This window comes from Patella vulgata, chromosome 5 (genome assembly GCF_932274485.2).
Source record: "Patella vulgata chromosome 5, xgPatVulg1.2, whole genome shotgun sequence".
In the NCBI taxonomy this organism is placed as follows: domain Eukaryota; kingdom Metazoa; phylum Mollusca; class Gastropoda; family Patellidae; genus Patella; species Patella vulgata.
In genome coordinates this window covers 48,847,269-48,860,889 of record NC_065883.2, presented here as the reverse complement: position 1 = coordinate 48,860,889, position 13,621 = coordinate 48,847,269, and the positions used below count along the sequence as shown (strand labels likewise).

Sequence of the window (13,621 nt, the reverse complement as noted above, 5' to 3'; positions counted from 1 at the left end):
TCTTATGCACGCTGTGCAGCAACGTCGCATGGAATTTACCAATGTTTGAAAGAAGGCCTGCGGCAAATTGTTCCATTCTTGGACAAGAGCAGCTTCTAAAGCAGCAATAGTGTGCATCTGTGGTCTCCGATACAGACGGCGTCCAATCTCATCCTAGACATGTTCTATCGGTGCCATGTCCGGAGACATGGCTGGCCAGTCAAAGACATTGATGTTGTTAGCAGCCAGGTAGTCCATACTAAAACGGGCGGTATGCGGACGTGTATTATCCTGTTGGAAGTTCTGAAGTTGTGGGTGCGCTCGAAACATCGGAACAACAATTGGTTGCAAGACATCATCACGGTAGGCTACAGCATTAGCGCAACCCCTGCAAGTGTGTAGGGCGGTCCGGTGATGAAATGTGAAGCCTCCCCACACCATTACACTTCCCCCACCCAATCGATTCGTTTTGAAGACGCAGCAGTCTGCAAGACGTCTCCACACACATTGACGGCCATCAGAGTGATAAAGATGAAAGCGACTATCATCACTGAAGAGCACACTTTGTCCTTGAGCCCATATCAAACGCCACTGACGGTGATGATCCCTGAGGATAGCTCCAACATATGGTCGTCGTGCACGGAGTCCTACTTCTCTTAGACGACGTCTTACGGTGTTGGCACTTACTGGTCCTTGTCTTCCAACGACTGCTGCACCTGTTCGAGTCGCTGGGCAAAATCTGTCACGCAGATGAGTGACCCGGATGTAGCGGTCTCTTGAGCCTGGGTTGTAACACGTTGTGGACCAGGACGTTGACGGTCACGTGTTGATCCAGTAACTCGAACAGGTTCCACCAACCTTACAATATTGGACTGATGACAATTGAAGTGCCTGGCAATAGCACGTGTAGACATGCCAGCCCTGGACATTCCCATGGCTTCATTCCGTTGATTTTCAGTAAGTCTCGGCATCTCTAGCTCGATTCCTTCACACGTCCAACAACAAATTACGACAGATTGACGTTTCACAGTTCATGTACTGTACATTAAGTTGAAAACATGCTTTTAAAGGGCTCACACACAATGCTGCACGTGAATATTGGGTTTTTCATGTGCATCTCGTGTAATTTTTTTTTGTGCACACGGGCCGATATTTTTTGCGTTTGGGAGCATTGTGTGAAACAATAGTTCATAGTATTGCATAATATTATACATACAAAACCACCTAGTAATAAAATATTTTGGAAAAAAAAGTGATGCGTTTTCCATGGCGCTCAGTAATATTTTGTGTGAAATAGCTTTATTTAACGTCCGCTTCGACCGAGGTGATATCGCAGACAATTATCATATTAGTCACTAATCTCCTCTTAATCTATATTCCCATACACATTAATTACAGAAAAGGCCTGTGTATACATGGTATTATGAGCTATTCACCTATTGGTCAGCCGATTGTTATTTTGAATATAGGATGGAGTCATAAATGAACATTATTACAGTATAGATTAATTATTTGATTGGTCGAATGCTATTGTTTTATTAACTCACACCTGTGGTCAAGTGTCTGGGTGCCATATGAAACCATGTTTTTGAATATACATGTTCGTAAGTACAGTATGGTTTAATTATTTGATTGGTCGAATGCTATTGTTTTATTAATTCTCACCTGTCTGGGTGCCATACAAAATCATGCCTTTGAATGTACAGTTGAGTCATAAATGTCCCTTTTTATTAACATTAATTATTTGATTGGTTGGTTTTCCGGCGTGGTTCTCCCTTGTCAGTGATGCAGGACGGAGGGGCTGACAAGGAAAGCTGTCTAGTCGTTCGGATGGGACAAAAAACCGAGGTCCCGTGTACACATTGGCGTGCACGTAAAAGATCCCTTGGCAGTTGGAATTCGATATAAAAGTAGGCCGTAGTGCCGCTGTCCGGGCAAAATTTCCCTCATAGCACACTGTATGGCGTATGCCCGTCTTCATTAGCCCAGGTTAGGAGCAGAACAGTAGGACGTTAAACTCCATTTCATTTCATTTCATTTGATTGGTTGAATGCTATTGTTTTATTAATTCCCACTTGTAGTTACCAGCAAGGTGCGGGTCAGTTCATCCCACAACCATTTCACCTCGGACTGTTTCAAGTTTCTAGTTTTTATTACCCTTGAGTCACAGATTCATTGGGATAAACAAAAATATTTACAAAGTATTTACAAAACAAAAAAAAAGCAATACAAATATCCATATATACTAATATATAAACACAGTATTACAAACAAGAATCATGTTATGGAGAGTAGAGTAATGGTATATTAATTGTTACTATTCCGTTTAATCTCTTCATCTCTTATTTTATTAGAAAAATATAAAAATCTACCATGGTTTACATGTTCAGATACATTTTTAGTACATAAAACATTAAATAATTTAAAAACACTGGGGTTCGAATAATAATACTTTTTTATATATTATCTCAGATTTTTATAAATTGGACAAATTAAAACAAAATGGTACTCAACTTCAATGTCTTTAAAATTACACAATGTACATAATCGTTTACTTCTCTCAATATATTTAGTACTATATCGTAACCTTTCAATATTTAAATTATGACTGGACAAACGGATTCTTGTAATTTCACGTCTGTATTTTCTGTCTATTGGTTTAGTCAAATAATATTGTAAGCCAAATGTATTCACAATATGCTTATAAATGATACATTTACTTGATAATTCAAATTTCTCAATACACTCCTGTCTAAATATGTCTAATAATCTTTGTCGGATGATATGGATACAATTTGTGTTTATGAGATGAGCAGGTTTTTCCCATAAATCTCCCAAGCCAATTTTAAAAAGTTCCTTCCTAACATTCAGGACCCACGGGTCATTATTTATTAACATATTAGAGTGGCAAGAATTACGTAAGAAATTAGTAGAAGAACGATTTTAATCCAGTATTTAAATAACCGTAATTTTCTCGTAATGATTAAAGGGAAACATCCAAGTTCATAATAGATCATGTGGGAATTTGTGGTTGTTCTTGTATCTAAGATTTTCCTAAAGTACCTTAAATGTATTTGTTCTATATCATGTCCCAAATGAAAACACCATAATTTAGAATACAAGAGATCAAAGTATAAAAAAACAAAGTTTAGTTACAATATTAAAATAATTTTCATTACAAACTTTTGAGACTGAGTATAGAGCTTTTCGACCCTGTTCAGCAATGTGTTTTTGTATAATTAGATATTTACCATTAAAATTTTTTTAATTAGCCTAGTTATTATAATTAACTGAGTTGTACTTAACGTTAAACACATACTTATTGTTACATAAACAATAATGTATGGAATAAATAAGTTTTACTCGTCGATTTTTGTTGATTACCGATCACGACCAGGATTAGTTCACCGCTGTATATTCGTATTGTTTGTTAATTGGCATTATGATTTTAGATCTTAGGTCAGTTCACCAATGTTTTTGTAGTAAAGTATATTCGTATTGTTTTTATTATTGCCGTTATGATTTTAGATTAGTTCACCGATGTATTTGTAATAAAGTATACTCGTATTGTTTGTTACTTTATGATGTCTAACATCATTTATCTTCTTTATAGAAAAAGGTATTTATATGGAAGACTAGTTAATTCATTTGTGATTTAAAAAAGATACATTACATGGGATGTGATTTACCGATTTCCAATTGTATAATTACCTGGGACGTGATTTACCGATTTTTGATTTATTTGTCAATGGTGGAATACTAAGTTTATAGGATAATGGATAATATATAATAATACGACCACGGTAAGGTGGTCATCTATGGGTGTGCATTTTTTATATTCCCCTTTTTTATTCGTACTTCATATGTAAATAATCGTAATCAAAATTAACCGATCAGATAAACGCAGGGCTCAAACTAGGGACAAATTTTAGGGAGAAGTGACTTCTCCCTACAGACAGAATAGGGAGAAGTGAGGGAGACATCGGAAGACTTGAAGGAGAGGTCATATTTCATGCATTGCTGCAACCAATCTTAACCAAGTCGTTACACAGTCAATATGCTAAATAAATAAACAAACATTGTTTAGCTGCACACATTATTTCAGTATGTCATCATACTCTTTATACTGGTATCAAAATTACTGTGATAATAAATTACATATACTAGTACTAAGACAGACTTGACTTTAGCAATACAAATAAGATTTGTGATATCCCTCTATCAAATACATCAATATTTATACCCTTTCGTGCCTAAATACATTTAATTACTAGTCCTGCCTGGGTCTATTGTGTGATTGTTTTAGCACCTTTCACAATAGGATAGTCATATTGTTACGTAGTACGACAATGTCAATGTATGAAATTATTGTTTTGACACACCACTCACTTACCTTCTTTGTTTTACGTTTATGTGTTTAGATTAGTGGAACTAATAATATTGACGTAGATTTAATTATCAACCCGACGTTATACCTATCAACACATTCTAAATACATGTTGTAATCATTCTGATAACAATTGTTTTAATATCTCCATCCGTCGAAATGTACGCCAACGCTATTTTCACTCGTCACACGTGTTGTTCTTTATTGACTGTACCATGTTGACACAACACTGTACACCTTTCGTCACCTTTCAATCACAAGTTTTATGTTTATTATTCTTTTTATTATTAAATTATTTCAAAGAAAGAGGACCAATTCAGTACTTTGTCTATTCTTAGACAGAAATACATGAAAAATATCGTATCCGCTGCCCTATTGGCCATCGCAGCTTTTGATTGGCTGTTATTTCTGGACGAAGCCAGCGGTTGTAACGGAGATTTATGATTCGATTCCTTCACTTTATTTTAAAGAATTGTATTTCCTGTTGACATCAAATACAATGTTTATCATTGAAACTATTAAACATTGTCACAGCCAACACAGAGAAAGTGGAAAAACAAAATATTAATACATGTTTTGCTTTTCACAACTTGTTTAATTTTCAGTTTTCCTTTCGAAGCTCACAATGCGAACACGTGTTGTGTTGTTTTGAAAATGCTTTGTTTAACGTTGATATCGATGCCTGTTACCTACTTCGACTTCAACTTCGCCCTATTGCTTTTTAGGGTGAAGTCATCAATGGGTTAGGCGACTATTTCGCCCACGTCACCTGCTAATTCGAGCCCTGGTTAAACGGCTCGCGGGAAATTAAAAGGTTCATCTAATTTTTCAACGCCATAGATAAATTAATCGTGTGTTGATTTTTCAAAGTATCTCGGGAAAGTAAACGGCTTGTTTAATAAGTAAAGGCCATAGATAAGTAAACCGTGTGTTGATTTTTCAAAGTATCTCGGGAAAGCAGACGGGAAACTAAACCCATTACCATTAAACTAAGCCATAGTACTAACTAACCCATTTACGTAATTCTTAAACGATTTTTATCAATTATCAAACGATGTTTTGAAAGTAAACTCTATGCATACTTTCCAACGCTAAAAACCCCGTTCTAAACGATAACAAATCCCTAGTGTAAGTTGTCTGAGCAGCCCTCACATATTTTTTGTTTTGTAGGTTATTGGAGCATTTACAAAACACTAAAAACTGATCAAGAGTTACAACCCATGAAGTAGTTTTGAGAAATAATTTCAATTTGATTGGCTACTAGTTCTTCCTAGTGCTAATATATTCTTTAAAACATTTAAAGATAATCAGATGATAACTTTAGCTGTTCAGTTGTTGAGAATGAAAAGACTTCTGTATCAATTGGATGATAAATAGCAAGTCAATCACATCATAACTTTGGTCTATAGAGAATCCACAAGCAATTATGGAATGACAGATCGGCAGTGTGACAAAAATACATAGATTTCAATGCGGCTGTGTAAATATTATTTTCTACTTATTGTTTACATCTAAATAGTTCCGCATTTAGAAGCCTGGCTATGACAACATAAAAACTACTGTTATATCCCAATCCTGCAGTTAGTCACTTGTTTAAGATCACATATATATGCATTTTCATTTAAAGCTAGGACTCATTATAGCTCACACATTACTGGTAAATTGAAGACAATCATTTTCATTTGTGAAACTACCATCTCAAGAACAAGAAAATGTGTTAACCAGCAGCTGCCAGGCAGGATACGCCCACATTTTGCAAAAGATGGATAGAGAACAAGCTAAAAAAAAAAAATTTCTGAACAATCAGGGGCCATAATCCAGAAAGTTATGGTCTGAAATGCGCAAATATCAAAAGGGACTGAGATTTTTGGAATATAAAAATATGTTTTAAGTTTTATCAAAATCAGATTATGACCTCTAGAGGGTCCATAACCTTTGTAATACATACTTATACACAATTTGCATACAAAGAACGGCCATTTTGTCGGTCAGTTTCATTTGATTTTCTTGAAATTCCAATTCAACCATCATTATGGTGGAATGGTGATATATCTAAATGTTTTTTAAAATCGGAAAAAAAATTGTGACCTCTATAGGGTCCACAACCATGATATACCATATTTTTACGCTATTTGAGAACGATGGGCGCCATTTTGTTCGTCATAATCCAGGAAGTTACGTTTCGATATGTGTGATTATCAAAAGGAACCAAAATCTTTATGATAAAAACAAATATTTAAAGTTTTATCCAAATCGGATAAAAACTGTGGCCTCTAGAGGGCCAACAACCTTGATATACCATATTTTTACACTATTTGCGTACAAAAGGCGGCCATTATGTCCCTCCGTTTTATCTCATTTTCACGAAATTCAAAGTCAACCATCATTAGTGTATAACTGTGATATATTCACACGTTTTTTTTTTTAAATCGCATAAAAATTGTGACCTCTATAGGGACCACAAGCTCATAATTCAGGAAGTTACGATCCGATATGCGCGAATATCAAAAGGAACCAAGATCTTTGGGTTATAAACATGCATTTCAAGTTTCATCAAAATCGGATCAATATTGTGACCTCTAGGACTACTAGGAGGTCCACAACCTTGATATACCAGATGTTTACATAATCCATGAAGTTATGGTCCGATACATGCCTATATCGAAAAGAACCGAGATCTTTGGCAAATAGACCTATATTTCAAGTTTCGTCAAAATCGAAGAAAGATAGGTTGCCAGGCAACGAAACATACACCCACAGCAGCTAAATCGTCCGGGCAATCAACAAGAGTTGTCGCATATTTTTACTTTTTTCGGTAATGAAACATTTATAATACATTAAAATGTGATTAAGAGTAACAACTCATTAAGTAATTATCAGAAAAGCATTAGAATTTGTTTGGTTTTTATAAAGTTCTGCCCCATGGTAACGTTTAGTATATAAAACTTTTAACATCATGGATTTAGCTGTTCACATCATAAAAATTCTTTGAAAATCAATATACTTGTTTGTTTCAAGACCTCAAATTCTGTGTATCAATCTAAAGTCAATCGGATGATAACTTTAGCCTCTAGAGTGTCACAAGATTTTTCAAAGTGATCAAGGGCCATAACTTTGGCAGTAATTATTGTAAATCGTTGAAAATCAATATGATTCTTCGTCTCATGACCTCAAACACTGTGTATAAATTTAAAGTCAATTGAATATTAACTCTAGCCTCTAGAGCATTTACAAGATTTTTTGAAGTGATCAAGGGCCATAACTCTGGCAGTAATTATCGAAAATCGTCTCATGAACTTAAACACTGTGTGTAAATTTAAAGTCAGGCCACGAAATTTCACGCGAACGATGCCAATCGGTTACTTGCGGTTGCGCCAGCTCAAAGACACGCGACCGATTTCTTGGTTACGCAAATTGAAATATCGGTTACGTTAACAAATTTAATAAACAGATTTATTCACATTTGATCAATTTCTATACAGGATGACTTTGTGACACGGGTCTAAATTATTTGTATTATAGCACAAACTCCATTCATTCATTCTTGGCATTTCATTTCTCCATCTTACCGGTACTTTGACAGATCACGTATTTGACACCACGTAGGCTATTGACCAGTTGCAAGCAGGTTGATTTAAAAATGCCCCTCACCCCTAATTCTTTAAATGATTAGTTATGCCATAAATATTTGAAAGCGTACCTTTGGATTTTCAAACACAAAATGAGAAATGAGTTTGACTATTTAACATGTCGGCTATATTTCCAAAGAATTTACTACACGTGTTCCTTTCAGTTTTCACTATAGCCATGCTGTAGTACCAATGACCCGTATGTATGTCGTCAACCTTGACCCCCTCCCCGGCATCGCTCGAGCGATAATGTAAACGATTTTACTGCCCTGTCTAGTTTAATATTATTTCATGACATCAAACTATTCTGTTTCCTTTCAAGACTTTGTGTATACTACCAAGGTTTATAATAAATACTGTTTGTCAATCAGTTGCTACCTATGAGTGAGGCTATCTGCGTGCTTGGATGAATGATTGCAAAGGACAAGTGTAATATGAAGTACGTATGTAGTCTTCAGTGACCGAAAACAATGTGGTAGCTACCATTCCTGGTTTTTGAAGGTCAGATATGATAAAAGAACGAAAATCCATTAGTAATTTTTAGAACCGATTCCTCTCATTATTAAAATGTAGGGATTTAGTGAAGTGGAACTTTTTTTTCTAGAGTTTTATTGTTTAAATGGGGACACCGTGGGATTAAAGTCATAAACACTTAACCTCAAAATATAATATTAAATATAAAAGAATATAAATTAGTCAAGTTATTTTTTTAAAAAATACATTCACTGCAAGTGGAAATGAATAATAGCACCATTTAAATCTGGATAAAACATGAAAACAGCACAACCATTTTATGTAACCAATTGGTTACACAATGGTCATCTGGCGTAACCAAAGAAAATGGTTACACAAAGCATAAATCCGCAATCATTTTTCTGGTTAAGCCAAAATTTGAAATTTCGTGGCCTGAAAGTCAATCAGATATTAACTTTAGCCTCTAGAGCGTCCACAAGATTTTTCAAAGTGATCAAGGGCCATAACTCTGGCAGTAATTATCAGAAATCGCTGAAAATCAATAGGCTTCTTCGTCTCATGACCTTAAACCCCTTTTCATTTCATTTCCTCTAGAGCGTCCACAAGAATTTTTGAAGTGATCAAGGGTCATAACTCTGGAAGTAATTATCGAAAATCGCTGAAAATGAATAGACTTCTTCGTCTCATGACCTTAAACACTGTGTATAAATTTAAAGTCAATCAGATATTAACTTTAGCCTCTAAAGCATCCACAAGATTTTTCAAAGTGATCAAGGGCCATAACTCTGGCAGTAATATGTTATGCGCCTAACAGGCAGCCACTGTAAATTTAGCTCTGTGTTTGTTCTAAGTTTTTGGAGTTATTTCATTGTGTACAACTTTCAAAGTTGTTCTGTCATTTTCTGTTATCATCAGGATTACTTTGTGCAAAAAAATTCTTTGTGAATTTTTGGATTTTAAAAGTTATTTACAAGTTTGTTTAAACAATGGATTTAAATTGAAATGTTGTGTATCTAGTTTGGTGATTGTGAGCTGTTTTTAGTGAACTGTCATCATTTATCTGTAAGTAAGACTCAAACTCTAATCATCTAAACAATGTGAGGTACAATTACTCAGCGAAAAACTGAAATGTTGTTGACTAGTTTAGTGTTTGTGAGCTGTCTCATTTAACTTTCTCTATTCAACAGTTTGTTAAACCCGGTTTCTACTCATCTAGACACAGTGATGTACACTTATTCAAGGGAAAAACTTTTCTCAATTAAAAACTTTGGTCAAAAAATTTGTGAAAATTTAGAGGTTAACTTTCTGAAACATCTTGGAATATTTCGCAGTGGTCGAAGAAGTCGGGGAGGAAAGCGTAAGGTGAACTATGATCAGGGTATCTTTCCTATTAAGGTACATGCAACATTAAATTCTGAAAACAAAAACTGTCAACACCCTTCCACAGGCACCAATATAAGAAACCTTGTAGAAGTCTATCCGCAGCACAAGTCATCTCAACTGAATCTATTTCTCTGGAACTCACGTTCCTGCCGTAACAAGAAACTTGAAATTTTCGACTTTATCATTGAAAATCAAATTGATATTCTGTATCTAACAGAGACTTTGCTAAGGTCAAACGGCGATGAGGCTAAAATCAAGCATTGCAAAACATCCACTCGTGTTTGTATCCATAGGCCCCCTCCATCAAGAACAAACAAACTGACATGTGGTCAATTCCATGACGATTTATCTACATTTCTAGGTTCCTTAAGTGTCAAAAAGGGGAAACTGCTCCTTCTGGGTGATTTGAATACCCACTATGATGAACATAGCATCAACCATATGTCAAAAAGATTCTTAGTCTTTTAAATACTCATAAGCTTATCCAGCACGTAAACACAGCCACTCATAAAAATAGACACATCATTGACTGGGTTGTTTCTCAACAATCTGATTCAGTAGTTCAGTCAGTCTCTGTTAAAGATCATCAAATGTCTGATCATTTTATGATCAAAATATCTATGAACTGTTCTAAACCACCAAACCCAAAGCAGGTGATAGAAACATTAAGTGTATCTCAAAGACAGATTTTGAAAAGGATTTGTTAGATTCAAGCCTCTTTAAAAATACACCTGAGAAGGTTGACGAACTCATTGACATGTACAATTCAACCCTTACCTCCCTTTTGGACAAACACGCTCCATGTAAATCCAAAGTTGTTCATGTCAAATCCCGTGCCCTGTGGTACACTGATGTAATTGCTGTATTGAAAGGTAAGCGACGGGTAGCTGAGCGAAGATGGTGGAAGACAAGACTTGAAGTACACAGACAAATTTTCTGTCAAGCCAGATCAGATGTGAACAATAAACTCCGACATGTGAAAACTCATTATTACAATAACCAAATCTTAACCAATTCCAGAAATTCTAAGGCTTTATTCACTCATCTGTTTGATTTATTAGGACAAAGAATATCGTCCCCACTTCCAGCAGCACAGGATTATACCACCCTGGCAAATGACTTTGCAAGTTTTTTCAAAGGGAAGATTGATAAAATCTGAGATAACTTGACTAAATCAGTAAGGAATGACACTACATATACATCACAACACACATCCAGGCGTCTCCACCGTCTCTTTGTTTCTTCAAACCTTATACGGAAGATCAAGTATTGAAAATAATAAAAGATTCTAAGTTGTGAGTTAGACCCTGTTCCAACTAAATTCCTCTTGGATTATGTGAGTGTGCTTCTCCCAGTCGTTACGTGTATCATTAATAAAAGCTTGGAATGTGGCGTTGTTCCCCAAAGTCTGAAAGAAGCAGTGGTTAAGCCCCTGTTAAAGAAACCTCATCTTGAAGTTTCCTCCCTATCAAACTACCGCCCGGTCTCCAATTTATCTTTTCTTTCTAAGATACTAGAGAAGGCTGTCAAATCTCAACTTATGGACCATCTGATTCATCATGATCTTATGGATGAATTCCAATCCGCATATCGTGTTGGACACAGCACTGAAACTGGACTGTTAAGAGTGACAAATGATATTCGAATGTCTGTGGATGCTGGAAGTATCTACCTATTGGTCCTCTTGGACTTATCCGCAGCTTTCGACACGATCAATTATGACAGGCTGCTTGGGTGTCTTAAACATGACTGTGGTCTAGATGGTGTTATATTAAATTGGTTTGATTCATACCTTACTCCAATCTGTTCTAGTAGATAAAGTGAAATCAGACAAAATTCCGTTTAACTGTGGAGTTCCACAAGGATCATTCCTAGGACCTGTCCTTTTTGTGATATATACTAAGAATTTAGGACAACTAATCGATAAACATGGTCAAGGACAACATTCTTATGCAGATGATACACAGCTGACTGCAAATTACTCTATTTCAAAAACTGTTCCATCCCAAAATTTTTCTGACATCAAATTGTGTACATGTGACATTAAAGAATGGATGACAAGAAACATATTGAAATTGAATGACAGTAAAACAGAATGTATCTTCTTTGGTCCAAATACTTGTCTGAAAAATCCAGGTTCAAATGGTGTGGTTGTAGGAAATGCAATAATTGTACCATCAGACACTGTGAAGAACTTAGGTGTCCTCTTAGAGCCTAATCTAAGCATGGACAGTCACATTCACGAAATTTGTAGAAAAAGCTATTTTCAGCTCAGAAACATTGGCCATATAAGACACTTTATTAGCCAGGAAGCAGCTGCCACACTTATGTGTTCTCTGGTATTCTCAAGGATTGACTACTGTTACAACTTGTTAGCAGAAACATCTAGTGGCAATATTAAAAAACTTCAACTTGTACAAAATACCGCAGCTCGAATTGTTACCAGATCATCAAAATACTCTCATATAACTCCTGTTCTGAAATCGCTCCATTGGCTGCCAATAAATGAAAGAATCATCTTCAAAATCCTGCCCTTGACTTATCAGTGTGTAAATGGCTTAGCTCCAAAATACTTATCCAACCTTATGCAAATACATGTTCCCTCACGTAACCTCCGATCAAACAGACTTCATCAGTTGTGTTGCCCAAGGTGGAAGCTAAAATCATTAGGATACAGATCGTTCGCAGTTAATGCACCTAAAGAGTGGAACAATCTACCAGAAATCATTAAATCATCTCCAACTCTCTCTTGTTTTAAATCAAGACTTAAAACCCATCTTTTTCAGAAATATTATCATGATTAATCAAATTAATTAACTGTATGCGCTGTGAGCATTCCTCTGTGCATGGAGTACTAGCGCTATATAAATGTACATATTATTATTATTATTATATTATATTAATAGGATTCTTCATCTCATGACCTTAAACACTGTGTATAAATTTAAAGTCAATCGGATATTAACTTTGACCTCTAGAGCGTCTACAAGATTTTTCAAAGTGATCAAGGGCCATAACTCTGGCAGAAATTATCGGAAATCGCTGAAAATCAATAGGCTTCTTCGTCTCATGACCTTAAACACTGTGTCAATCGGATATTAACTTTAGCCTCTAGAGTGTCCACAAGCAATTGTGAACGCTTGACCGACGGACGGACGAATGGTGGCGACGACTACATTGAAATGTGGTCGTATGAAAATTGTGACCTGTAGAGTGTCCACAAACAAATTGTGGACGGACAGATGGACAGGGGCGACGACAATATACGTCCACATGAAAATGTGGGCGTATAAAAATTAATTCTTCTTTTACAGTTTGATTTGTCAGAGATCCATGACAACAAAAATTTACAAACTTAGTTGAGTCAATTTCCATTATAATAAAGATTAGAGGGGCTAACAACTTATATTGTATTTCACAATACAGTAGACCTATTGGTTCTAATAACAACTTACTTGTATTTTATAATATAGTAGACCTAGTGGTATTAATAATAAGGCAAACCAGGGTAAACCATAACATGTTATTATGATAGTTCCAAATATACCAAAACCTTGTGCTAAAAATATATTCAGTATAAATGGTAGGGAATCATCTATAGAATTTACATCAGATGAAAAGCGGTTGACAATTCTGCCAAGTGGAGTTGTATCAAAAAATGACACTGGTGCCTGAAACAGAAAATATCAAAAAATGACACTGGTGCCTGAAACAGAAAATATTTATATAACCTTACTTTAATGTATTCATAAAGTTTAGCTCTACTGTC

The 13,621-nt window shown here is 35.5% G+C and overlaps 1 protein-coding gene across 2 annotated transcripts in view; it reads right to left on the bottom strand.

Annotated features, from left to right (window-relative positions):
* Positions 1-13,621, bottom strand: part of LOC126821164 (ATP-binding cassette sub-family C member 10) — a 103,001-nt gene that overhangs the window by 51,653 nt on the left and 37,727 nt on the right. For both annotated transcript variants that reach the window (XM_050549543.2, XM_050549544.2), the window contains one exon: positions 13,308-13,523. In XM_050549543.2, the coding sequence (XP_050405500.1) occupies positions 13,308-13,523 (216 nt within the window). The remainder of the gene's footprint in view (positions 1-13,307; positions 13,524-13,621) is intronic.